Source organism: Leucoraja erinacea, chromosome 11, assembly GCF_028641065.1.
Source record: "Leucoraja erinacea ecotype New England chromosome 11, Leri_hhj_1, whole genome shotgun sequence".
Classification (NCBI taxonomy): domain Eukaryota; kingdom Metazoa; phylum Chordata; class Chondrichthyes; order Rajiformes; family Rajidae; genus Leucoraja; species Leucoraja erinaceus.
In genome coordinates this window covers 8517406-8545242 of record NC_073387.1, presented here as the reverse complement: position 1 = coordinate 8545242, position 27837 = coordinate 8517406, and the positions used below count along the sequence as shown (strand labels likewise).

General features: G+C 42.9%; 1 protein-coding gene across 1 annotated transcript in view; it reads left to right on the top strand.

Moving 5' to 3' along the window:
• LOC129701440 (sodium-dependent phosphate transport protein 2A-like) overlaps positions 1 to 27837 on the top strand; it is a 46823-nt gene that overhangs the window by 6889 nt on the left and 12097 nt on the right. Inside the window, 8 exon segments of the mRNA XM_055642619.1 lie at positions 8377 to 8574; positions 12655 to 12783; positions 13378 to 13521; positions 18182 to 18267; positions 18269 to 18294; positions 20720 to 20915; positions 23794 to 23889; positions 27120 to 27240. Coding sequence (XP_055498594.1) covers positions 8379 to 8574; positions 12655 to 12783; positions 13378 to 13521; positions 18182 to 18267; positions 18269 to 18294; positions 20720 to 20915; positions 23794 to 23889; positions 27120 to 27240 — 994 coding nt within the window. The 5' untranslated portion in view covers positions 8377 to 8378.

The window sequence follows — 27837 nt, the reverse complement described above, 5'->3', positions numbered from 1 at the left end:
CTTTTAAGGGCTTTATATAATTGTTATAGTAGTTTAAAAATTAACCTCTAAACCCGCGACGCCTTCAATGGGCCGGATCTCATACAGGGGACAACAAAAGGTAGGCTGTTTATTTTTACATTAAAAAGGGCTTCTTAAGATCCCTTTATACAAAGTTTAATGTTGCGAGTAGCTAATTTGGGCGCCATTATATCCCGCAGTATTTTTTTGGGCATTTGAGGGCATAAATCTATCGCAATGTGAACGTTCTAAACCAGCGCGTTCACAGGAACCCACTAGAAAGCTGATTTAAATGGACTTTAATTTACAGCAATTGAACACTAAATTCCTTCCATTTGGCCCATAAAATAATGTAAATGAGATTTAAAAATCATGTTTTATTGTGAATTATTTGTGAATATTATTTAGACACTTAGGCTATTTAAAAATGTTATTCATTTATTAAGAAATGGATAGATGTTTAGATCTAGTAATTGAAGTTTGAAATTAGCTACAATTGGGTAACTAACTAATTATATGCTTTAATTTCAGGTCATCCAAGTAAGATTATTTTATATTTGTTTCAGAATACTTCAATCTATGATAACTGAAAATTTCATTCAGTTCTCTTAATTTTTAAGAAAGTTATGGGCTTTTGACTGTCTACGATCACAGCTTTTTTGTTATGTCCATAGAAAATCAATAGGGAACAAGATGCTAATTTCCGAGTATGAAAATGGCCATAACTTTTTAAATACTTGAGATATGAAAGTGAATTGGGTGTCAAATTAAACTTATTTTTATGCTTTATCTGATGGGATAAATTGCACTTGATTTTTTAAATCTCAAAATTTTGTAACATTGCTACTTTAGGTCGCGCTTGCCGCATGGAGTCACATGCTCGTGGGACAGGCCCTTTGGTCTCTAATTTTCTTTTAAGAGTGGCATATTAATTGGTTTGCTTCCATAGTCAATAGTCAATGCTCAATGGTTATTATCTACTGTACCAGTGTACAATGAGATTTTTTTTCCATTCAGAATTCCTGACTAGATTTGAAAAGCAGATCTCTTCTCATGATCAGTCATTTAGGAACAGCCAAAAAACATATAATAAAATTAAAAATAGAACTAAAATGAACAAAATGACCTTAAAACCATATTAAGCATATAGGTTAACTAAAACAGCAGAGTGAGAGGTCCTGTGTACCTGCTGTAGAAAACTGACTACATAACTACATAACCCAGAGGTTAGATGCACCTGCTGGAGCTATCTGACTGTCAAAAGATCTCTCCTGAAACCAGCTACTATCTTCAAGTGCAAAAACATGAAGTTGAGGTGCTGAGCAGAGACTTTTGCTGGAAAATTGTGGACCATCTTTTACACTACAATGGTCTTGTTTATTTATAATTATATTTTATATTAATATATATTTTTTGCATGGTCTTTTTTCTGTCTTGAGTGTGATTTATGTGTAATTTAAGTTTGTGTGTGTCTGTCTGGGTGTATGTTGCCTGTGATGCCGTTGCAAGCAAGGTGTTTATCATACCTGTACCTCACCATATTTGGTCATGTGTCAATATACTTGGCTTGATTCATCTTGGATTGACTTAGTTCTTGGTGTAATGGTGCTCATCAGACTTGGTAGGAAATTGGTATAAACAAATTGGTATAAAGAGATATCAAAGTAGCAGATAGTCTTGACCCATCAGGATCTATCCATCCAGGTAGTGATGGATGCTGAAAGCAGCAGTTTGGATTTCTGGTTAATGAAGGCATCACGTGCTTCCTGCAGAAGTTAACAGGGAGTCAAAGAGAAAGAAATTAAGTCAAACATATTGAAAAAAGGGCTTCAACCCAACTCATCCATGCTGACCAAAAAGCCCCATCGCAGCTAGTTTAATTTGCCCATGATTGACCCGTATCCCTCTAAACATTCCTATCCACGACAGGGCAAATGTGTTTTAAATGTTGTTAGTCTACCTACCTCAAACACTTCTACTGGCAGTTTGTTCTATATAGCCACCGCCTTCTGTGTTAAATGTTTTCCTTTACATGGCCGCACTGTGATGTAGCGGTAGAGCTACTATCTTACAGCGCCAGAGACTCGGTTCGATCCTGAGTATGGGTGCTGTCTGTACGGAGTTTGTACGGATTTTGTTCTCCAAAATCTTTGGTTTCCTGCCACACTCCAAAGGCGTACAGGTTTGTAGGTTAATTGGCCTGGTGTAAAGATAAATTGTCCCGAGTGTGTTGTAGGATAGTGTTAGTCAGTGTGGACTCGGTGCACCAAAGGACCTGTTTTCCCCACTGCATCTCTAAACTAAACTAAACTACATTGGTATTAAATCTTTCTTCTCTCACCTTAAACCTCTGCCTAGTAAGAAACAAAGTGCTGGAGTAACTCCATGGATCAGGCAGCATCTCTGAAGAACATGGTTGGATGATGTTTCGGGTCAGAACCCTTCTTCAAACATTGTCTATCCATGTCCTCTAGAGATGATGTCTGACCTGTTGAGTTACTCCAGTACTTTGTCTTCTATGCAACATTCTAGCATTACAGTTCCTTGCATCTCCTATGCCCTCGTGCCCCTGATTCCCCAATCCTGGAAAAAAGGTGGTGTATATTGACCATACCTATGTCCCCATGATTGTATATACCTCTATAAGGTCATGCCTCAGTCGCCTATGCCCAAAAAATAAAGTCACAATGTCTACACCCTATCCCTATAACTTATTTTCTGGAATCCTGGAAACATAAAAAAAGACACAAAGTGTTGGAGTAACTCAGTAGGTCAGGCAGCATCTCTGAAGAACATGGAGATGTAACATTTTGGGTCAGAACACTTCATCAGTCTGAAGAAGGGTCCTGACCCAATATGTTACATATCCACATTCTCTAGAGATGCTGGATGACCCACTCCAGTCCAGCTGCAGTTCCTTGTTTCAACATCCTCAGATAACTTGATCTCCACTATTTCCAATTTAATGGTATCTTTTCAATAGCAGGATGACCAAAACTGAACACCATACTCCATGTGACCTCACCAACACCTCGTCAAGTCAAGTCAAGTCAAGTCAAGAGAGTTTATTGCCATGTGTCCCAGATAGTACAATGCAATTTTTGCTTTGCTGCAGCACAACAGAAAGAGTATTGTAGGCATAATACAGAACAAATCAGGGTGTCTATTTATAATAGACCATATATATACGTCCATATAAATAAACAGATAAAGTGCAATAGGCTGTTATAGTTCAGAGTTTGTTTGATGTTGTGTTTAATAGCCTGATGGCTGTGGGGAATTAGCTATTCCTGAACCTGAATGTGCCAGATTTCAGGCACCTGTACCTTCTACCTGATGGCAACAGAGAGATGAATGTGTAGCCAGGATGGTGTGGGTCTTTGATGATGTTGGCAGCCTTTTTGAGGCAGTGACTGCGATAGATCCCTTCGATGGTGGGGAGGTCAGAGCTGATGATGGACTTGGGCAGCAGTCACAACTTTCTGCATTCTTTTCCGCTCCTTGACGTTCAAGTTGCCGAACCAAGCCAGGATGCAACCAGTCTGCATGCACTCTACTGTGCACCTGTAGAAGTTCGAGACATACTAACTCTCCGTAATCTTCTCAGAAGTAGAGGCGCTGATGTGCTTTCTTTACGATTGCATCAGTGTGCTGGGACCAGGAAAGATCTTCAGAAATCTGCACGCCCAGGAATTTGAAGTTCTTGACCCTTTCCACCATCGTCCTGTTGATATAAACAGGATTGTGGGTCCCCATCCTACCCCTTCCAAAGTCCACAATCAGTTCCTTGGTTTTGCGGGTGTTGAGTGCCAGGTTATTGTGCTGGCACCATTTGGTCAATCGGTCGATCTCACTTCTGTACTCTGACTCATCCCCATCAGTGATTCGTCCTACAACAGTGGTGTCGACGGCGAACTTGATGATGGAGTTCGCACTGTGGTTGGCTACGTAGTCATGAGCATAGAGTGAGTACAGCAGGGGGCTGAGCACGCAGCCTTGAGGTGCTCCCGTGCTGATTGTTATCGAAGATGACACATTTCCACCAATACGGACAGACTATGGATGAGGGTCGAGGATCCAATTGCAGGGGGATGCGCAGAGACCTAGTTCTGAGAGCTTGGTAACCAGTTTGGATGGGATGATGGCATTAAACGTTGAGCTGTAGTCAAGGAATAACAGCCTAACATGAGTTTTTGTTGTCCATGTGGTCCAGAGCGGAGTGGAGAGCCAGTGAGATCAATTCCACCGATAATCTGTTATGGCGGTAAGCGAACTGCAGTGGGTCCAGGTTCTTGTCGAGGTAGGAGTTGATATGCACCATAATCAACCTCTCAAAGCACTTCATCACCACAGACGTTAGTGCCACTGGTCGATAGTCATTGAGGCACGTCACCTTGATCTTCTTGGGCACCGGTATTATTGATGCCCTTTTAAAGCAGGTGGGAATCTCAGACCTCAGAAGTGAGAGGTTGAAAATGTCCGTAAAAACTCCAGCCAGTTGGTCCGCACAGGTTTTTAGAACACGACCGGGTATACCATCAGGTCCAAGCATTTTGAGAGGGTTCACCCCCCTGAAGGATCTTCTGACGTCGGCCTCTGTGACTGTGACTGAAATACCATCACGGCCAATGGGGGCTCGGGAAGGCACGTCAGTATTCTCCCTGTCAAAGCGTGCATAAAACGCATTGAGCTGGACAGGGAGTGATGCTTCGCTGACATTTGAGCTGCCTCCTGATTTCGCCTTGTAGGAGGTGATGGCATTAAATCCCCGCCACAGTTGCCGAACATCCGTCTCATCCTCCAGTTTGGAGCAGAAGTCCCTTTTGGCCTTTTTGATGGCCTTACCAAGGTCGTATCTGGACTTCTTGTAGACCTCTGTATCTCCAGACTTGAATGCCCGGGATCTGGAGAATGCACCCTGTACACTGGGACACCATCAGGAAATCTTCTGATGGGCGCAACCGGCAGTAGGCAGCAGCTGCAGCCACTTGAAGAGATTGTGTGGAGAAGAAGTAGAAAAATAAGGCAAAGACAACACAAAGACAAAGCAACCTTGACTTCCACAGAAAGAGCAGCCCAGGCTTTCCAGGCCCAAGCTCCAGACTGTTGGTCGTCCCACAGATTTCTTCATATCTCAGCGAGGGCAGTCAGTGAGATCTGAGTTTGTGAATACATTGTCATCAGGCAGGATATGGTATCTTTTAAGACACTCTGGAATTAGGCTGTCATGTCTTTTCGTAGTTCTACCTATTAACAGATTGGAAGAAACCATGGCCTGGTCTTAGCTTGGATGTGACTACAGAGCTGATATGTACTGGGTAATGGCCAGGAGCAGGGATTCTTGCTGTTCATCTGAAGTGCTGGTCATTGCTATCATGACTCCAAAGGAGCTGGTAGCAGTGAACCACTGAGGCACCCATTGACAGAGCGTGTCAGCAGTTAGCTGCTGCAGAATCACAGCCTGCTGCTCGTAACGCACTCTGTGGATTTGCAAAGGGGTTGGAATAGCTTGCAGTGAGCCCAGTGCCTGGTCAGAGTGTTCTCCTAATATCAGGTCAAGCAAAGTCTAATCAAGTTTATTGTCATATGCACAAGTACAGTGAGATACATGCACAATGGAAATCTTGCTTGCAGCAGCATCACAGCATGTGGACTCAGCCAAAACACCCAAAACATGAATTATATATAAATTATCCATAAAATTCTGAAGAAGGGTTTCGGCCCGAAACGTTGCATATTTCCTTCGCTCCATAGATGCTGCTGCACCCACTGCACCCACAGCACTTTTGTCTACCTTCGATTTTCCAGCATCTGCAGTTCATTCTTAAACAAGAAAACATTGTCTATACTCATTATTACCTCGGCCACAGCCACCAGTGGCCTGTTTCCTATAACATCGTTACTTTTTTGAATATCTTTCATTCATTTGTTCTTCAGTATATCTCTCTACATTACTGTCTATATCTCGCATTTCCCTTTCCACTGACTCAGTCTGAAGAAGAAGTGTCTCGGTCAGAAACGTCATCTATTCCTTTTCTCCAGAGATGCTGTCCAACCGCTGAGTTATTCTAGGTTTTTGTGACTGTCAACAAGAAAAAAAAGACTGTTCAAAACACAATTAGAGACAAATAAAACAGGAGCATGATTGTGCAAGGGATGGTTCACAGTGGTTTGTGTTTTTAGGGTTGTGTAGACTAGTTCAAGGACCTGATATTGCAGAACATTCTTGATTTCTGAACTCAATGGTGTCATGAAATATCCCGTTAAATACAGGAACTAGCTTCCAAGTACCATAATCTGCGCCTGTGGATGGTCACAATTCAATGAAGGTCATAGCTTGCACCCTAACACTTCAGTTTATATGGTGTCAGAGGTTATGGGGAGAGGGCAGGAGAATGGATTAGGAGAGATAGATCAGCCATGATTGAATGATGGAGTAGACTTGATGGGCTGGATGGCCTAATACAGCTCCTATCACTTATGACCTTATGACCTTATATTGGTCATATATATTATTGTTGCGTCACCATTGATGTGCTTAGGTGTTTCGCTGATACCAGATCAACACTATACATGCTACCTGATCAGTGTGTGGAAGTATCGAGTCCAATTTCTTGCCAGATGTTTCGTTTGACCCAGTAGTGATCACTAATTTGTGTCAACTCGATTTATGCCAGCTACAATTTGGCATGTGCTGGGCAAATGGTCAGTAGTAGTTATTCTGGCTTTCTGCTTCCTATTGAGAAGAAAGAAAAAAAAAAAGACATGTGAATATATATATATATATATCTTGCTATTGAGGGAGTGCAGCGTAGGTTTACAAGGTTAATTCCTAGGATGGCGGGACTGTCGTATGCTGAGAGAATGGAGCAGCTGGGCTTGTACACTCTGGAGTTTAGAAGGATGAGAGGGTATCTCATTGAAACATATAAGATTGTTAAGGATTTGGACACGCTAGAGGCAGGAAAAATGTTCCCGATGTTGGGGGAGTCCAGAACCAGGGGCCACGGCTTAAGAATAAGGAGTAACCCATTTAGAACGGAGACGAGGAAACACTTTTTCACACAGAGAATTGTGAGTCTGTGGAATTCTCTGCCTCAGAGAGCGGTGGAGGTCGATTCTCTGGATGCTTTCAAGAGAGAGCTAGATAGGGCTCTTAAAAATAGTGGAGTCAGGGGATATGGGGAGAAGGCAGGAACGGTGTACTGATTGGGGATGATCAGCCATGATCACATTGAATGGCGGTGCTGGCTCGAAGGACCGAATGGTCTACTTCTGCACCTATTGTCTATTGTCTATTGTCTATATATATATATATATATTATTGAAAGGTGCCTTTTGCTTTTAGCAAAGCCTCTCACAGAGCTTTGCAACCAGATGCACCGATGTATAGAAAATGTGTCAGATCACAAAACAAACTGTAATGTTACAATATGCTCCAGTGACACTGGTTGCGGAGAAAGATATATCACCTGGATAATGAAAAAAAGTGCCAAAACATTTTTGCAACAGTGCCACTGGCAGTGGCCCACTTGTCCATACGGAAACATACTTTAATATCCCTTTCATAAGTTCAGGTCAAACCTCAGTCAGATGAGGTTATTTGACTACACTGAACACGAAACTAGCTTGTTGGACCACTTGTAGGGAAGTGTTAGTTTTAGTTTTAGAGATACAGTGCAGGAATGGGCCCTTCAGCTTACTGAGTCCACACCGATCAGCGATCCACATACACTAGCATTATCCTACATATTAATGATAATTTACCAATTTTATCAAAACTTCATTAACCTACAAACCTGTACGTCTTTGGAGTGTGGGAGAAAACCAGAGCACCTGGGATAACCCACACGGGCACGGGGAGAAAGTACAAGCTCTGTACAGACAGCACCCATAGTCAGGATTGAACTCGGGTCTCTGGTGCTGTAAGGCTGTGGAGGCCAATACACTGGATGTCTTCAAAATAGAGTTCGATATAGCCCTTAGGGCTAACAGAATCAAGGGATCTGGGGAGAATGCAGGAACGAGGTACTGATTTTGGATGATCATCCATGAACATATCGAATGGCGGTGCTGGCTCGAAGGGCCTGCATCATCTATTTTCAATGTTTCTATGTTTCTTTGTTTCTATTAATGCCTCTTTTTATCCATTACTAGCCTTCAACCCTCGATAGAATCTAACAATATTCAATGATACTTTCAGATTTGCAGTTTAGCAAATGGTTTACTAACACTGCTCAGTTTTCTCATACATGTAATTTCTGAATGACTTCTCGGGTCTGGGAGCTTGGAGCATCCACGCTAGTTGCGCTGGGACAGGATTGACAGCAGGAGGAGAACAAAGAGCATCACTAATGTTGTGTTCTATCATGACAGGCATGCATGGAGTGGCTGGCACTAAACCATTCCCTCTCCCTACGGTGGGAGGGGTTGCACACTCGGATCACGGCTACCTCTGTCCAGGGTCTTCAGTCAACCTGGTGGATGGCATGGACAAGTTTGAGATTGACTCACATTCAGCTAAACCCTGGGCATTCTCCAAGCTAGACAACTCTAATGTGCTCCAATGGAGGGGTAAGTGGTGGACAATCAATTTATGCAAATAACCACACAGAACATTTCTCCCCAACTCATCATTTGCTTTAGGAAGGAACTGCAGATGCTGGTTTAAACCGAAGATAGACACAAAACAATGGAGCACTCAGCGGGACAGGCAGCATCTCTGGAGAGAAGAAATGCATGGCGCTTCGGGTCGAGACCCTTCTACAGTTTGAATTACTCCAGCATTTCGTGTCCATCATTATTTTCTCTCTTGTTAATTTCTATTTCTAATGAGCCTGTAAGTGCTATTTATCAATCAACAGAGGTAAATAGGTGCAGATGTGGAGAACTATATTCTGCACTCTGTATCTCACCCATTGCTCTACCTATTGAACTTGAGTTTGACGATTTGATAGTATTATCTGATCTGTTGGATAGCATGCAAGACAAAGCTTTGCACTGTGCCTTGGTACAAATGACAACAGCAAACCTAAACCTACACCTTGGGCATTCTCATCCTGAGATGCAAGTTTGCAGGAATCCCAACAAGGCTGGCCAGATAAGTTTTGCAAAAGCAGGTTAACGTGCTAGAATGTTCGAAAAAGTGATAGATGTAGAACTGAGCAAAGAAATATGAGAACAAATATATAAAATGCCCAGGAATCAAAGAGACCACTTACATCTATGTATCTACTTCAGCCAATAAAATCCTGTGATTCAACAAATAAAAATTGAACAAGATCACCCGATATTGGTTGAAGAGATTGCTTTCTCTCATGAAATACTATACTGCTATAATGTCTGTCACCATAACTCAAATTATATGTGATGCGATTGATGCATTGTTTAGTTTAGTTTAGTGATACAGCGTGGAAAAGGCCCTTCAACCCACTGAGGCCGCACTGACCAGCGATCCCCGCACATTAACACTACCCTAGACAAACAGGGGACAATTTACATTTATACCAAGCCAATTAACCTGTAAACCTGTACGTCTTTGGAGTGTGGGAGGAAACCAAAGATTTCAGAGAAACCCATGCAGTCACGGGGAGAACGTACAAACTCCGCATAGACAGCACCTGTAGTCTGGATGGAACCTGAGTCTCTGGAGCTGGAAGGCAGCAACTCTATCGCTGCACCACCGGGCCTACCATTGGATGCAACATGATTTTGATCGGGAACTAGAAAACCACCTGAGAGTTGCTTTGGCAATTGTCAAGCTGAAAAAGAGTTCTGTTGCAAAAAACGCTGTTTCCATTTAACCTTCCTGCAGTAATCACTCAGTTTCACCATAGGAGGTCATTAAAACTGACAATCAATCACCTACTAATACTTGAGCAACAATACTCTATTAAACCATGTTACATATAATCGTTAGCATTTTTTTTGCTTGCAGAAATACAAATAAACAGTTATTTAAAAAGTCCTTTATTTTCGATTAATTTTGTAATTATGTCTGAAACTCTCTATGTCCTAATCTGCTTTTCCCCACTGGCACAATTGTTTTTATAACATGATTTTCCATAACACAACATTTCTAAAGAGACAAAAATGATTGCATAATGTAGAAGTGAGTGGGGTAGAGAGACAGGTGGGTTGGTGGGGAGGGGAGGAGTTTCTTGGTGGTATGAGAACAAACCAAAGGTCGAATTATAAAAATTGAGATCACATTATTAGTTATGAATGCATTAAAACTTCAGCTCACAACTATTTTAATACATTAACTCAGTAACATCTCATGCCCACAATTTGTTGGGTTCATCCTATTATTAGTCTAATCACACAGCATTTTGTAGTATTAGCTAATTTTATATTTATCTATGTTTACATTACCTCAATGTATTCAAATTATCTGCCAACATACTCTGCTGATGTTTTAGCAGGTCAGAATGTGTCTAGGAGAAACCACAAAGAAAAGCAGGGATGGATTAATAAATTATGTTTTTCAAGAATTCATACTGGGCCTGAAGAGGTTACCATCAATGCTTTGAAATGAGAAGCAAGGATGATTCACTTATTATAAGGAAGTAGGGAGCCATTCAACTCATCAACTACATGCCAGCTCTCAGCAGTATCTTCCGTTCCATTCCACCTTTTATACCTCAGAAGATGGGCAAATTAGTCTCCCTCGCATGCTGCGTTGATCCTTATTCCACTTACCTCATTTAAGGAATAAGTTTACAGTGGCCAATTTACTCACCAGCATATCTTTGAGATATGGGAGGAAATCCTTGTGGTCACCAGGAGAACCCTCAATATCAACTCGGGCAGTATCCCAGCTCAAGGTTGAACCGGGTTATCGGAGTGATGAAGCAGCAGCTACACCACTCTGTAACCTTTTAGTATGTTTTGCAAAAATAGAGATTGACTGAAATTGATTAAAGGTTAAATTTAGGCCCTGGGGATTGCATGCCGGGCTGGTATTTATTGTCCATCTCCAGGTGTCCTGTAAAAGTTGCTGGTTGGTTCTTGAATGGCTAGGGCAGCAGTCTGGTGCTACTGTATATCACTTCAGCACTAATCACATTAGTATGTCAAAGATAGACACATAAAGCTGGAGTAACTCAGCGGGATAGGCAGCATCCCTGGAGAGAAGGAATGGGTGATGTCATCCATTCCTTCTCTCCAGCAATGCTACCTGTCCTGCCGAGTTACTCCAGCTTTATGTGTCTATCTTCGGTTTGAACCAGCATCTGCCGTTCCTTCTTACACATTAGTATGCCAGCCAGAACAAAGTTGGAATACTTACTTTTATAAAGGACATTGAGTCAAGTCAAGAGAGTCAAGGATATTTAATTGTTAAATGCACCAGGATCAGAATAATTAAATTTGTACTTGCTGCAGGTTTATAGGCACATTTACACAAATTCACAACTTCGATAATACAATAGATTATCAGTAATACTGGGTAACTGGACCATAATAGTGAAACTGAAGTATGCAGTGCAACCTTATATAAAGTCCATTGTGGGTTGGTGCTGAGGTGGATTTCGGCTGAGGGCTGTGTAGTGTGGTTCAAGAGCCTGAAGGGTTATGGGGAAGAAGCTGTTCTTGAACTTAATAGTAATCAGGCTCCTGTATCTCATTTCCGATGGCAGCAGCAAGATAAAAGCATGGCCAGGGTGATGTGGGTCTTTGATGATATAAGTTGCCTAATGCTTGAGGTAATGCTTCTTGTGGGTCCCTTTGATGGTTGGGAGGTCAATGCTGTGATGGACCTGGCAATGTTCACCACCTTTACACAATGGTGAACCATGTTGGCTTTCATGACAATTGAGGAGCTTCAAGGCCACTTTTACAAACCCAATGTTACAAATTTTGGATTTCTCGTATGGAAACACAGGCTAGCTAGATGAAATTTGAACATAAAAGGATTAGGCAAACAAATCAAAGAACCTTTTCATGGCTCCACTGTGGAATGGGAACAATGTTTGCTGAATCCAGTAGGTGAAATTGGAACTGAACAAAGAGCTGGGATTATTTCAAATGGATTCTCAGAGCCAGAGTGTGAGGTGGTGTTGTTGATGAAAATACTCTTGTTAATTGGAAAGTGATGATAGACACAAAAAGCTGGAGCAACTCAGCGTCTTTGGATAGAAGGAATAGGTTACATTTCGGGCCGAGACCCTTCTTCAGACTAAGAGTCAGGGCCTGATTATTAAGGGCCTGTTCCACTTACGCAACTTTTTCGGTGACTGCCAGCACCCAGTATAGGACGTTGCAGGTCGCCAAAATGTTCAACATGTTGAAAATTCAGCGGGGACCAGAAAGACGCTACGATTCTTTGGTCGTGAGTAGTCGCCCAAAGAGTCGTACCTTGTTCTGGTCGCAGCTGGATTTTCATCATGTTGAAATTTTTCGGCGACCTGTAACGACCTATGACGGGTGCTGGCAGTCGCCAAAAAAGTCGCGTAAGTGGAACAGGCTCTTTAAAGTGTTTAGCCACCGGGAGATAAGGTAGGTTAAGGCGGACAGAGTGGAGATGTTCAATAAAACGATCGCCAAGCCTGCGCTTGGTTTCTCCGACCAAGTGATCAGCCCCTTTCAAAATGAAGCGTAATCTTAATGCAGATGTCTAAAAATAATCTGAGAAATATATTTTATATATTTCAGAGCTTGATGCAAAAGGGAAAGTGAGATTTATCTTGAACTCAATGATGAAGATGCTGCTCCTCTTTAGCTTTCTCTACATGTTTGTGTGCTCCCTCGATGTTCTCAGTGCAGCTTTTCAACTTGCTGGAGGTAAGCCATGTTTCATTCATTTTACTCCAGATCCAATACCTCTTTGTGTGCAGGATGAAACCATGAATCTCATGTCGTATGTACTTCATGTTCTCTTACATAAGAAAGGATGTGATAAGTGATTTACTAGTTTAGGTGGCAGCTGGTATTCACTAGGCTAAATTATCATAAATAGATTAAAATTTAGACCTGCTTTCTTTGATTCAGATTCAGATTCAGATTCAATTTTAATTGTCATTGTCAGTGTACAGTACAGAGACAACGAAATGCATTAATGCATTGGAGTTTAGAAGAATGAATGCCGATCTACTCGAAATATATAAGATGTTTTTAGGTGTGTGTCTGGATGGTTAGCAACTAGACCTGATAGTCTGAGGCCATAGAGTTTTCCTGTAACTGGTCTGCTCCATTTACTAGTATGAAATGAACAGCACATATTAATTTCAAGCTCAGCCTCTCTGAGTTAGATCATTTTGAATTGTTCTCTGTTCAAAAGTTGAACACAACCAACCAGAAGTAAATTCAATTAGTTCACGCAAGCATCATTGTGACCAATTTTTGAACATGTGGCAATGAAGTCTTTCTTTTTTTTAGGCAAGGTGGCAGGTGATATTTTTAAGGACAATGCTATCCTGTCTAATCCCGTGGCTGGACTTGTGGTGGGAATCTTAGTCACCGTCTTGGTCCAAAGCTCAAGTACTTCAACGTCCATCATTGTCAGCATGGTGTCATCAGGATGTAAGTACATACTTACCGTCAGATCACAAGAGCACAGGTGGAATGGGCAGAAACTTGCAGACAAGATAAACCATTGTCAGTCACGCAAAAACATTAATGATGTATCTGAACTTAATAGCTGAGCTCCACACTGCCACTGAAAGGTGATTTTATAGAAGAGGAGAACCAGGAGATCAGGTAGGTCTGTTGTTGGGTGGGCGGCGCGACTCACGTCGCAGCGGCCTCTGCAGTCCGTCTGTCATTTTTTTTTTTTTTTGTCACGTTTCAATGTTTGAATGTAGTTTAAAGTGTTTTTTTTTTTTTTTTTAACTGGGTATGTGTGTGGGGGGCGGGGGTTGGGGGAAACTTTTAAAATCTTTCCCCTGCACGGAGAACCCGACCTTTTCCCTGTCAGGTCTCCGTTGTCGTTGGGGCCGAGCTCCGTGGAGCGGCCTCCAACCAGAACGACCTGGGGCTCCAGTCGTGGACTAACCCACCATCGTGGAGCTGGCCGAGTTCGGAGCAGGAGGAGCGGCGGTGGCGCGCGGCTGTGACCCGACCCCGGGGATTCGGAGACTCCAACCGCAGATCTGGTGGACTTCTCCCGCCCGAGTTGCGGGGTTGAAAATTACCTGGAGCGGGGCCTTACATCATCGCCCCTTGCATGGGGCTTTAATGGCCGCGGGACACTTACCATCGCCCGCCGGGGGCTTTGACTCTGACATCGTGAGGAGAATGAGGAGTGCAGGGGAGAGATATGACTTTGCCTTCCATCACAGTGAGGAGGAGATTCACTGTGATGGATGTTTGTGTAAATTGTGTTGTGTCTTGGGTCTTTTTCTTGTGTGTATGACTGCAGAAACCAAATTTTGTTTGAACCTCAATGAGGTTCAAATGACACAAATAAATTGTATTGTATTATTGTATTGTATTATGTATTGAGATCAGGTAGGTTAACACCTCCGCTCAGTCCACCTAAACCTACCTGATCTCCTGGTTGCTCAGCACTTTAACTCCTCCCTCCCATTCCCACACTGACCCTTTTATCCTGGGCCTCCTCCATTGTCAGAGTAGGCTCAGTGCAAATTGGAGGAACAGCACCTCATATTTTACACCCCAGCAGTATGAACATTGACTTCTCTCACTTCAAGTAATCCTTGCTTCCCCTCTTTCTCCCTCCCTCCCCCTTCCCAGTTTTTGTTACCAGTCTGACTGTCCCCCCGATTACATTTTTAACTCAATTTGCTCTGTTTGTAATCATATCTTAGCTAACAATTATCTATTCTACATTTGCCTTAATCTACATCTCTTTTGATCTCTAACACTTCCTTATCTCTGTAACTCCCTCTCCCCTCACACTCAGTCTGAAGAAGGGTCTCGCCCTGAAACGTCACCCATTCCTTCTATCCAGAGATGCTGCATGTCCTGTTGAGTTACTCCAGCATTTTGTGTCTAACCACATCAAAATGTTGGCTCCCATCATGGTCTCCCTCAATTAACTTGTAGACATTATGGAGTCCAAACGACAATAGGCTCAGGAGTGACTGCAAACTATACATATGATATCTGTGACTATGTCATTGATTGATGGCACTCTCTTTGTGCTATTGTAGCAGAACCAATTACCAATTAAAAGTAAGAGAGATATAAGAAACTGCAGATGCTGGAATCGAGAGTAAAACAAAAAAGTGCTGGAGTAATTCGGCCGATCAGGCAACATCTGCGGAGGGAATGGAAAGGCGACGTTTCAGATAGATCTGCTTCTTCAGACCGGAGAAGTGTCCTGACCTGAAATGTAGCCGAGCTGTACACTCCACATATGCAGCTTGGCCCGCTACATTACTCCAGCACATTGTAATTTGCATCAGTTCAAAGTCAGTTGTTTAAAATAATGTGGCGAAAAATAGTTCAGGAAATTTAAAGTCATCATTTTATAGACAATAGACAATAGACAATCGACAATAGATGTTGGAGTAGGCCATTTGGCCTTTCGAGCCAGCACCGCTATTCAATGTGATCATGGCTGATCATTCCCAATCAGTACCTCGTTCCTGCCTTCTCCCCATATCCCCTGGCTCCACTGTTTTTAAGAGTGCTATCTAGCTCTCTCTTGAAAGCATCCAGAGAACCTGCCTCCACCGCCCTCCGATGCAGAGAATTCACAACTCTCTGTGAGAAAAAGTGTTTCCTCGTCTCCGTTCTAAATGGCTTACTCCTTATTCTTAAACTGTGGCCCCTGGTTCTGGACTCCCCCAACATCGGGAACATGTTTCCTGCCTCTAGCGTGTCCAAACCCTTAACAATCTTATATGTTTCAATGAGATTCCCTCTCATCCTTCCATACTCCAGAGTGTACAAGCTCAGCTGCTCCATTCTCTCAGCATATTACAATCCCGCCATCCCGGGAATTAACCTTGTAAACCTACGTTGCACTCCCTCAATAGCAAGAATGTCCTTCCTCAAATTAGGGGACCAAAACTGCACACAATACTCCAGGTGTGGTCTCACTAGGGCTCTGTACAACTGCAGAAGGACCTCTTTGCTCCTATATTCGATACCTCATGTTATGAAGGCCAACATGCCATTTTCTTTCTTCACTGCCTGCTGTACCTGCATGCTTACTTTCATAGACTGATGTGCAAGGACCCCCAGATCCCGTTGTACTTCCCCTTTTGCCAACACCGAGGGAGGGTGGATGATGGCTCCCTTCTCGTCCACCCTCAGGTTGACCTTCACTTGCCGCTTGCTCGTCTAGATCCTGAACAGGTCCTTCACATCCACACAGTTCCCTGCTCCCTCGACATAACGAGCAAGGAACGTGAGGACATCATAAGACAGGCACATGTGGGTTGAACATGTGCAACATGATTATCCGTTCCATCTGGGTGGGGGGGAATTGAAGAGCGGCTGCACCTTCAGCAGTGACAGCGGAGCCTCGTTCCACTTCTCCAGTCTTGCATCAACTTCTGCCATCCAGCGGATAGCCAAGGTGGGGAAGAAGCTGGTGTTGCTGGAAGCAACGCTCCCTCTCCATCACGGGGAAAAATTTGGTCATCAGGTGTGAGGTGCTCTCAGGGCAAGTGTGGCCTGTCCCTCCCTCCTACGCCACAGGGATCACCCGGGGCGTCTTCCAGTTCATCTGGGGGTTGAGGATAGACTGGGTACGATGGCCCATAATGCACAGGTCGGCAGACAAAGGGGGTAAAAGCATGCCCAACGTCGCCCTCACGCTGATGGCCACCTTCATGTGTGGCTGCATCAGGCGGCGCATAGAGGCAAGGCACGTGGGCACCAAGTGTAACTACCTGCTTAGGTTCTACCTGTCCTCGGTGTTAGAAACATAGAAAATAGGTGCAGGAATAGGCCATTCGGCCCTTCGAGCCTGCACCGCCATTCAATATGATCATGGCTGATCATATTGTTGTGAAAGATGGGCCTGGCGTAGATGCCACACAATGTGCCAGTCAGCTGGACATTGCTGCATCATCTGTCATTCGTGGAAAGGTTCTTCCGGTCCAACACCTTTGACCACAAGTCCATCGGGCAGTGGTCAGCACAGAACGTCCTGCAGGCACTGCAGGGAAATGACTCCATGGATCCTGTGGCGTGGTTCCCAAAGCAGACTGCCCAGCTTGTCTGGCGAAATGCCTGATCGCCAGAACTGATCAACAAGCAACAATACCTGGCTTGGCTGGCGGTGAGGGGAGCCCTCCCAGTAAGATCCTTCCTGCACCATTGGAACCTCACTACCAGCGCACGCTGTCCTCAGGACGGCTGCTATGGAGAGGGGACGGAAGCCCACCTCTTCGCAGAGTATGGATTTGCAATGAGAGTCTGGAGAGGTCTGCAAGGGTCCCTGTCATAGTTTATTCTGAACAGCTCCGTCACAGAGGACTCTGTGATTTACGGACTGTTCCCAGGGACGCATTCAGAGACTGATATCGAGTACTCCTGGAAGGTCATCAACTCGGTGAAAGACGATCTTTGGTCTGCCCGAGCATTGTTCACCACCCAGCGGAGCGAGATGTCCGTCGGGGAATGTTGCCGACTGGCCCGCTGCAGACTGCGGGAGTACGTGCTGAGGGACGCACTGAAGCTCGGTGCAGCCAACGCCAAGGCTCGGTGGGGGAGGACCACAGTCTAGGTTCCTTCCACTGCTGAACATGGGGGGCAGGCAGGGTGTGGTGGATATGCTCCTCAAAATAAGGGAAGGGATTCCACGCCAGTGGGCCACATGAGTGACAAGGGTGGGGGATAAATTTGTGAAGTTTGAGCAATGTATGTAGACTGTATTGAATAATTTGTATAGCCTCCGAAAATGTCGGTTGAATCTTTTGCACGGTTCATGTATTGTATATATTTATTACCTGAATAAAGTCTATTTTGAAATAAAAAAATTAAAAAAAAAACAACCTTCCGTTCCATGAAACGGCTATTCTCAGAAAAGGATGAAACCCAGCCTAGTTCTGGAAATGAGATTTTGAGATGTGATTACTTTGGACAGATAACCAGATGACAGTCAATGTAAGTTAGTGGGCTTTACACATACTGTCAAAAGCAGTCCAATAGATCAGAGATACAATTGAGAAACTTGTGCATTTGGATAATAATATGTAACAGGTCCTGCCTTTCCAATTTCAAATACAAACACTCAATATATCTGTGTGTTTTTTTCTTTCAGTGCTGGGAGTGCAGTCTGCCATTCCAATTATTATGGGATCTAATATTGGAACCTCTGTAACAAATACCATTGTAGCTCTAATGCAAGGCTGGGGACAGAAATGAATTCAAACGGTAAGATAAACCACTAATTATCTCATTGCCAATTTAAACCATTCAGATTTGGGTTCTTTCTAAAGCATCTGTGATCTAGGCAGGCATGTGCCTACAAGGACAATGAGTTTGGTCCTGGCTAAGGCTCCAATTTCTTGGATGTATGTCTTAATTACTTGGGTGATCGGATTCACAATGGGCAATTGAAGGGCCTCTTTCTATCAAATCTACCTATGCCACTGTTAAGTTGCAATCTATCTGACTTCAGGCAATTGAATTGTCCTATCAATAACTAGAGAGTGGGCCTGACCTACCATTTCCCTCATTGGAACCCTCAGAATATCTTTAATCAGACTTTACTGGACTTGATCTTGCACGAATGTTATTCCCTTTATCCCTGTATCTAAACACTGTGGATGGCTCGATTGTGATCATGCACAGTCATTTCCCCTGACTGGATAGCATGCAACAAAAAAAGCATTTCACTGTACACCTGACACCAAGCTAAGCTAAACGAAAAACCCAACTATCTTCTGAGGTAAAATGCTCAAGGGACAGAAATTGAAAATAAGCATTCATAATATTACTCTCTCAGAATAATCACGCAAATTGCATGTATGTTACTGTGCTCAAAATGAAGACTGAATAAAGTCAGTCATTGAGTGATACAGAGGCCCACCTGCCCACGTTTGGTCTATATTCCTACAAACCTGTATTATCCACGTACCTGTCTAACTGTTTCTTAAAGGTTGGGATAGTCCCTGCCTCGACTACCTCCTCTGGCAGCTTTTGCCGTACACCAACCACCCTTTATGTGAAAAGGTTACCCCTCAAATTCCTATTAAATCGTTTACCCTTCACCTTAAACCTATGTCCTCTGGTCCTCGATTCCCCTACTCTGGGCAAGAGATTCTGTGCACCGACCTGATCTATTCCTCTCATGATTTTATACACCCACTAATAGATCACCCCTCTATTAGATCACCCCTCATCCTCCTGTGTCCCAAGCAATAGAGTCCCAGTCTACTCAACCTCTCCCTGTAGATCAGACCCTCGAGCCCTGGCAACATCCTTGTAAATCGTCTCTGTACCCTTTCCAACTTGACAACATCTTTCATATAACATGGTGCCCAGAACTGAATACAATACTCTAAATGCGACCTCACCAGGAATATCCAGCTGAGATTTTATTCATTCAATGATGGGGGTTAGTGAGAGCACTAAAGGGCCTGTCCCACGAGCATGCGACCTGCATGCGGCAAGCCCGACCTAAAGGGCCGGTCCCACCAGCATGCGCCTGCATGCTGCAAGTGCGACCTAACGTGGTCACTTGAGCCGTATGGGCAGGCGGCAAGCGCGACCAAACCAGAAGTGGGAGCCATGCGGAGGTCGAGTGAGTGACATGGCGTCGAGGTGGCTGCGGGCCGGCTGGCCGTTGCCGCGTGGAATTTTTAAAACACGGTCAGTTTTTCGGAGCCCCACGCGATGTCGGGACCAGCTCCGTACAACTCCATACGGCTCCGGCAATCGAAGTGGGACCGGCCCCGCGAGGCCGTATGGCTCAAGCGACCACGTTAGGTCACGCTTGCCGCATGCAGGCGCGTGCTGGTGGGACCGGCCCTTTAGGTCTCGCTTGCCGCATGCAGGTCGCATGCCCATGGGACAGACCCTTTAGTTGCCCAATTCTAATTGCCCTTGAGAAGGTTGTGGTGTGCTCTCTTCGTGCCCTGCTGCAGTCCTTTAGGGTATGGATATACCTGCAATGTTGTTAGGGAGGAGGTTCCAGGATTTGGACCTAGAGACAGTGAAGAATGTCAGGCCAGAACAGTGTGTTCGATTAGAGCACCAGGTAGTGGTGCTGTCACACCTTTTGTTTTCACTGTTCAATGTTCTCAATATATATTCTTAGATCGCTGATAAGCACTGGTGGGAATGGTTTCTTTGGTTATATTCTGTTCCACAATTGATTTTTCAATTCCCTGTGCCTCAAGTTGAGGGACAAATTTGCAATTTCACCACCAACGGTGTGTTAAATCCTTGCAGCTGCACCGGGAAATCACAATGCAGATGATTTTTGACTCTTTAAGGCATAGATGATATACCGTGCATCTGGGGCAATTTATCCGGGTTGAAAGGTTGACTGAGCCATTTTTTTTAAAATGCTACCATCCACACTGATCTTATTCTGGCCAGGAATATCTTGATAATAATTGGACCATAGCAACCTTGACCAAACCTCCTGCCTATTTAAGCAGCCTTGGTGTTAGTTGCCTCACTTCAATCGTGACTCTGGCTAGGATCAAGGCAAACAGAAACCAGACTTGAGGTCTTGTGTGCAACTGGGAAAATATCACTCGCTGGCTCACTCAATTGTTCAAGCTAACTTCCAACATGAAAGTGGCTCAACTTATTCTATGTTGCCAAATATTTCTTAAATTAATTTCAGGGCATTTGCAGGGGCCACTGTCCACGATTGCTTCAATTGGCTCTCTGTGCTGGTACTGCTGCCGATCGAGGTTGCTAGCGGCTTCCTGTACCGGCTCACCAAGGTGGTGGTGGGGAGCTTCAAAATCCAGACAGGGAAGGATGCACCCAACCTTCTCGGTATCATTACCGATCCATTCACCGACCACATTATAAAGGTTTGGACATCAGTTGTTAACGTGGTTGTTTGTGTTTCGTGTACTTCGGATGATAATCGTGATCCAATAGGATTAATGGTACCCAGTGATGGTGACACAATGGCACAGCAGTTGGTACTGCTGCCTCAAACCTACAGGAACCAGGGGTTTGATCCTGACCTTGGGCGCTCTCTGTGTGGTATTTGCACCTGAGGTCAGAACATGGTACTGTGTGGGTGACCTGGTTTCCTCCGACACCCTGAAAGATGTACTGGTAGGTTAATTGTCTGCTTTACGTTGATTGCAACAATAATCATATGTATGCAAGAATAAGTTCTGAGGTGCAGGAAAACTAAGAGAGATGGAATGGGCCTAATGGTATTGCTCCCGCAAGAGCCAGCATTCGCCCAATGAACTGAATGGTCGCTTTTCATGTTATTATAATCTAAGACAGGTATAAGATAGAATAACAAGGTCTGAAGAAGGGTCTCGACCCAAAACGTTGCCTATTCATTCGCTCCATAGATGCTGCCTCACCCGCTGAGTTTCTCCAGCTTTTTTGTCTATTAAAAGGTGTCAGATAGGTTTGCAGAATAACTATTAGTGTGGCCTGAATCAAATGCTATTAAGGATGAAAAAAATGATAATTTCAGATATTTGTTTCTACCTCATTACCCAAAGATGAACCTTTGTTTATTAGAGGCTGGAATGATAAATAATTCATGTAGTTAAGCAAAGTCACACGACTGATTTACTTTTTGCACATCCATCAAAGCCTTTTTAAATATCAGTGGCAATAGCACTGTAGCTTTTTCCTTAATGTAACATTAGTCAGTCAACGCAAAGCAAAGATCAAACCAATTAACGGTTGCTTTCACTATGAATGAGCCACACATAGACCAGAGCTGCGGATGTAACAGGTCTTTATTTAGCACAAGTAGACATGCAGAGAAGAGTGATGCATCATGCAAACTAGAAGAACATAATCTCACCTTTCTTTCTCTACCCCTATTCACATTTTCCCTTCTCCTCCTCCTGCTACTCACCTCCCACCACTACCTTCTCTGAGTTTCCCATTTTTATTTTATTCCACTCTTTTCCCCTTTCCCCTGCCTGCTCTCCCCTTCCACCTATACCCCTCCCTCCAGCATTACATTCCACTCCTCCCCTTCCTTCCTTACCTGCTACCGCTTTGTTTCCATTTCATCACTCACATTTGTTACAGTCTCCACCTATCTGACAGGTTGCTCCGCATCACTTGTATCCACCTATCATTTGCCATCCAACTGCTACCATTTCTTCCCATCTACTCCATCTGTCAGAAGTAAGAACATGGAGACAGATTATTATCTCAATGATGTCAGATTAGGGAAAGTGCAACGAGACCTGGGTGTCATTGTACACCAGTCGCTGAAAGTAGACATGCTGGTACAGCAGGCAGAGAAGAAAGCTAATGGCATGTTGGCCTTCATAACAAAGGATTTGAGTAGAGGAGTAAAGAGGTCCTTCTGTAGTTGCATAGGACCCTGGTGAGACCAAATCAGGAGTATTGTGTGCAGCTTTGGTCTTCTAATTTGAGGAAGGGCATCCTTGCTATTGAGGCAGTGCAGCGTAGGTTCATGAGGTTAATCCCCAGGATGGCAGGACTGTCATATGAGGAAAGGTTGGAAAGACTGGGCTTGTATTCACTGGAATTTAAAAGGTGCAAGGGGATCTTATAGAAACTTATAAAATTATAAAAGGACTGGACAAGCTAGATGCAAGAAAAATGTTCCCAATGTTGGGGGAGCCCAGAACCAGGGACCACAGTCTAAGAATAACGGGGAAGCCATTCAAAACGGAGATGAGAAAAAACCTTTTTACCCAGAGTTGTGAATTTGTGGAATTCTCTGCCACAAAAGGCAGTAGAGGCCAATTCACTGAATGAATTTAAAAGAGAGTTAGATAGAGCTCTAGGGACGAGCGGAATCAAGGGATATGTGGAAAAGGCAGGCAAGGGTTACTGATTATGAATGATCAGCCATGATCCCAATGAGAATGGCTGTGCCGGCTCGAACGGCCAAATGGCCTCCTCCTGCACCTATTTTCTATGTTGCTATGTTTCTTATTAGGGTCCCAACCTAAAAGGCTGTCCGTCCATTTCCCACCACAGATGCTGACCGACCCGCTCCTCTGGCACTTTCATTTTGGTTTTTTTTGCAGAAGGGATATGGTTGGAGAATCTCTTGCAGGATTCTCTTTGGAAATGCTCTCAGGACAGAGTAGGCACCAGATCTTCTCCTGGATGTCTGCTTGTAACAAATAAAGACCATCTACATCTGCAGCCTTGGTCTGCGCATGGCTCATTCAAGGTCAAAACATAAATCATTCCAAACATTCAAGAAACAGTTTTAATTAATTAGTTAGTTCATTGCAGTTACAAAGCAATCAACAAAATTAATCTAAATACGTTGTTTCAAATTTATTCAGAATAGAATCTGCATGATAGGTTTATCTTTGCCTTGTGACTTGTGAGATGAAGGATACCCCATGGAAATATATACATATGTTATATTACTGCCAATGATATGCCTGGCTCTTCTCCTGGTTATTCATTTTTAACTTTAATTGAAATCAAGAATGTTATTCGACTATATTTGAATGAAATAAGATCATGTTGAGATGTATGATAAGCTAATGATATAAAACAATGGCTAGAAGGGTTGTTAATCTCCCAAATATATTTTGAAGAAAAAACATCATAAGAGCTCCACTAGAAAAGATGTGTGTGCACTTTATCCTGCAACTGATCATGAGTACATTTTGCAATTTTTAATTCACAATGCACAATGCACAATGCTTGAGAGATGTAAAAGTAATATTTAGAAGATGTTATCTAAAATTAGTTAATATTTTCCAGCTGGATAAATCTGTAATCACTGCCATAGCAATTGGAGATGAAAGTTTTCGGAATAAGAGTCTTGTGAAGATATGGTGCATAACAAGAACTGTACAGGTAAGGAAGTATCTCGGCCATTGGGAAAGTTACAAAAAAAATGTCATCTCCTAGGGCTTCTCTACTGTTGCTTTGGAGTGCAGTGGCCTTGCATTGGGTCAGAATTCATGCACGAGGAATATTAATATTGTTGGAATAGAATAGAATAGAATGCACTGATATAGTGACTGGAACACAGGATGGTATCCAATGAAGTATAAGGGTTTGACAAGAAATAGATCGAGTCAAAGCTGGGGAAGTGAGCTTGGATGACAACGCTGGAACTAGGAAGTGGGTTTTAAGGAAGATTCTTTTGGAGTGAGAAAGAGAGGAAGAGAGCTGGACAGATACGGCAGGAATATTGGTGAGGGCAGAGATGTGTACACAAAACCGGAGTCAGATTACTTGGGCACTGAGGGTATTGTCGCCCCAATGATCATTGAGGCCAGAAAGTCTTCCATGTATTGACAGATGAAGGTAAGGGGGTTGGTACAACTGCTGCTACATATTCTTATTTGATACTAAACTCACAGACGGGCTTCAATTTCAGCACAGATTCACCTCGATTGGCCACTGACAACATTGTCCCTTTAGCTTTCTATTTAACCCAATAGAGTAAAATAAGGATAATCTGATATGTAATTGTACAGACTCTGATTTGTTCTGTACCTTTTCATACATCTTGTCTCCCTCTCCCCTGACTCTCAGTCTCAAGAAGGGTCTCAACCTGAAACGTCACCTATTCCTTTTCTCCAGAGATGCTGCCTGACCCGCTGAGTTACTCCAGCATTGTGTGTCTATCTTCAGTGTTAATCAACATCTGCAGTTCCTGCCTGTGCAGAAATCTTAGGTGGCTCCACATCTGGTTTACTGGATTCAGTTTCAAGAGCTCACCTTAAAATTACAGCTAGTTCTGCTGGAACATGATAGATGTTTTCCTAAGAAACCTTGTTTTATAGACAATCATGTTAGAAAAACAATTTTGTCAATGATGAAAATTGGTTTAGGGGCTAAATAGTTTCAGACTTGCAATAACAGCATTAAATTTAATTTTGTTAGTGCAAGCAAAAAGGACGATAGGCTGCATGTTCCATTGTCTATTAGAGTATCACAAGTATCAATAGAAACAATAGTTTATCAACTTCAACGGCCATCTGATGTAAAACAGGCAGACTGTTTTCTGAAGGGAAATGGCACCTTATTACTGTGGGGAGACTATATAGATTTGTTTTCTCCGAGACTGTTATTTGCAAGACAGTGTTTTTTCTGCTTGTTAATTTCCAAAGTAACTTTTAAGTAGTTCTCTAGTACCTCTTGGCTTGTATAATACAAACAGTGTTCCCTAATTCATCAGTTGCATTATATTAAATTTGTGGTATAGAAACAGAACTCTCTGTTTTTGTTCACTAGAAACATTTTTATATTTGTAACATGTTAAAATAAGTAGTGACTTAAAGCTGTATTGGATTATGAATAGGAGTGATATCCAATAAACTGGAAAATTTGGAAAGGAACTGCAGATGCTTGCTTAAACCGAAAATAGACACAAAAAGCTGGATTAGCTCAGTGGGTCAGACAGCCTCGGGAGAATAGGAATAAGAGATCTTTTGGATCGAGATCCTTCTTCAGACTGAGAGTGAAGCGAAAGGGAATCGTGAGATATGGATGGTGATATAGAGAGATATAGAACAAATGAATGAAAGATATGCAGAAAAGTATAAATTATAAAGGAAACAGGCCATTGTTAGCTGTGGGTGAGGTGATAAAGACACTGTCAAAGACTTAAGCATGCCAGATTATCATAGTTTTACTGCAGTGAAAATGTCTTTTAATTGTTCACTTGCTTCTGTCATGGAGTTGCATTTACCTTCCCTTGCATTTATCATCTATCCTGTAGCTATGCATTCGATGTATGGCTGCAATTGTTGGATTGCTTTTTCTAAGCAAGTGATCCAGCCAACAAGCTAGGCAGTGGGTCAAATGATGCTGAGAGAGAAACAAAATGAACAAAAGGAAATAAGAGAGGAAATAAAATAGAAAGAGAGGAAGAGAAACTGAAAAATAATTGCAGGAATAGAAAAGAAACGATTCAATTAAACAAAAATCAAAGGCTTTGAGGAAAATAATTACTAAAACAAGGGCAGTGGAGGGAATGAGAAAATAATTGATTGAAATTTTGTCTTACTTTAATGTATTTTTAATTAATGTTGTTTTAATAGAATGGGAGGAGACATAGCTTTAAGATAAGTCGTCCGAGTTTAAAGGAGATTTGCAGGGCACATTTTTTACATTGAGGATGGTGGGTGCCAGGGATATTATGCCAGAGGCATCGTGGAGGTGGAGGTGGAGGCAGGCATGATAGTGGCATTTCAGAGGCTTTTAGATAGGCACACGGACACGCAGGGAATTGAGTGATATGGATCATGTGCAGATGGATGATATTAGTTTTAGTTTATCTTGGCATCACGTTTGGCACAAACATTTTGTTCTGCAGAACCTGTTCATGTGCTGTACGTTTCCATGTCCTAATGAGTATTCTGTGAATATCAATGGTCTTTATCGCAATCCTTTGATGAAACTATTCTGTGCAATTTTGGTCTCCTAATTTGAGGAAGGACATTCTTGCTTTTGAGGGAGTGCAGTGTAGGTTCACCAAGTTAATTCCCGGGATGGTAGGACTGACATATGATGAAAGAATGGGTCGACTGGGCTTGTAGTCACTGGAATTTAGGATGAGAGGGAATCTAATAGAAACATATAAAATTCTTAAGGGATTGGACAGGCTAGATGCAGGAAAGATATCCCCAATGTTGGGGGAGTCCAGAGCCAGGGGTCACAGTTTAAGAATGAAGGGTAGGCCATTTTGGACTGATGAGGAAAAAAAATCATCCAGAAAGTAATGAATCTGTGGAATTCTCTGCCACAGATGGCAGTGAATGCCAATTCACTGGATGTTTTCAAGAAAGAGTTAGATTTAGCTCTGGGCTATAAAGAATCAAGGGATATGGGGAAAAAGTAGGAACGGAGTACTGATTTGGGATGATCAGCCATGATCATATTGAATGGCTCGAAGGGCCGAATAGCCTACTTCTGCACCTATTTTATATGCTTCTTTGTTTCTAAACATTTGAAAAAAAGCTTTCAGCTCGATCAGACCTTTATCTCTGCTTCTTCGGCCGCTTTGATCTTGTAATAGCCTCAAGCTTTCTGCAGTCTCTTTGTTAGTGCGGCTAACTGGCCCTTTGTTACAGGTGCAGGACAACATCACAGTAGACGGTCTGGATAAATGTACAACACCAGAAATGTGCTGGCAGGATAGGAACTACACGTGGACCCTGGTCAACAGAACATACAAAGAAAACATCGAGAAATGTAGGTGGAAGAATAGTTCCCCAGATTTAACTCTGATTTATATATTTGTGCAAATTCGAACCTGGATTTAGCAGGCAGCATTCTGCAAATGCCACTGTTAAGTGACAGTAAAGAATTGTTACATTTGTCTTATCTCTTACCAAAATGATTTTACATACTTCATCTTAGTGCATTAATTTCCCAGACTTATCACTAAAAAATACTAGGCATAACTGTGCCACTGAAAAATTGTCTGTATGCTGTATGTGAGGGTATTTAGAGACAAATAAGAGCATCATGTGAGTGTAACGGCATATTACTGCGGCTGCTGCCATGTATTCTGAAAATCAACCTACTACAGCGGGTCAGACAGCATCTCTGGAGAAAAGGAATAAATTACATTTTGGGGCAAGACCCTTCTGCAGACTGAAGAAGGGTCTCGACCGAAATGTCACATATTCCTTTTCTCCAGCTATGCTGTCTTACTGGCTGAGATACTACATCCTTTTGTGTCTCTCTGTGGTTTAAACCAGCATCTGCAGTTCCTTCCTACACATTAACCTACCACAGGTGAGTTTGAATTTGAGCACAGGTGTAGCCCTGCTGCCACTAAGACTT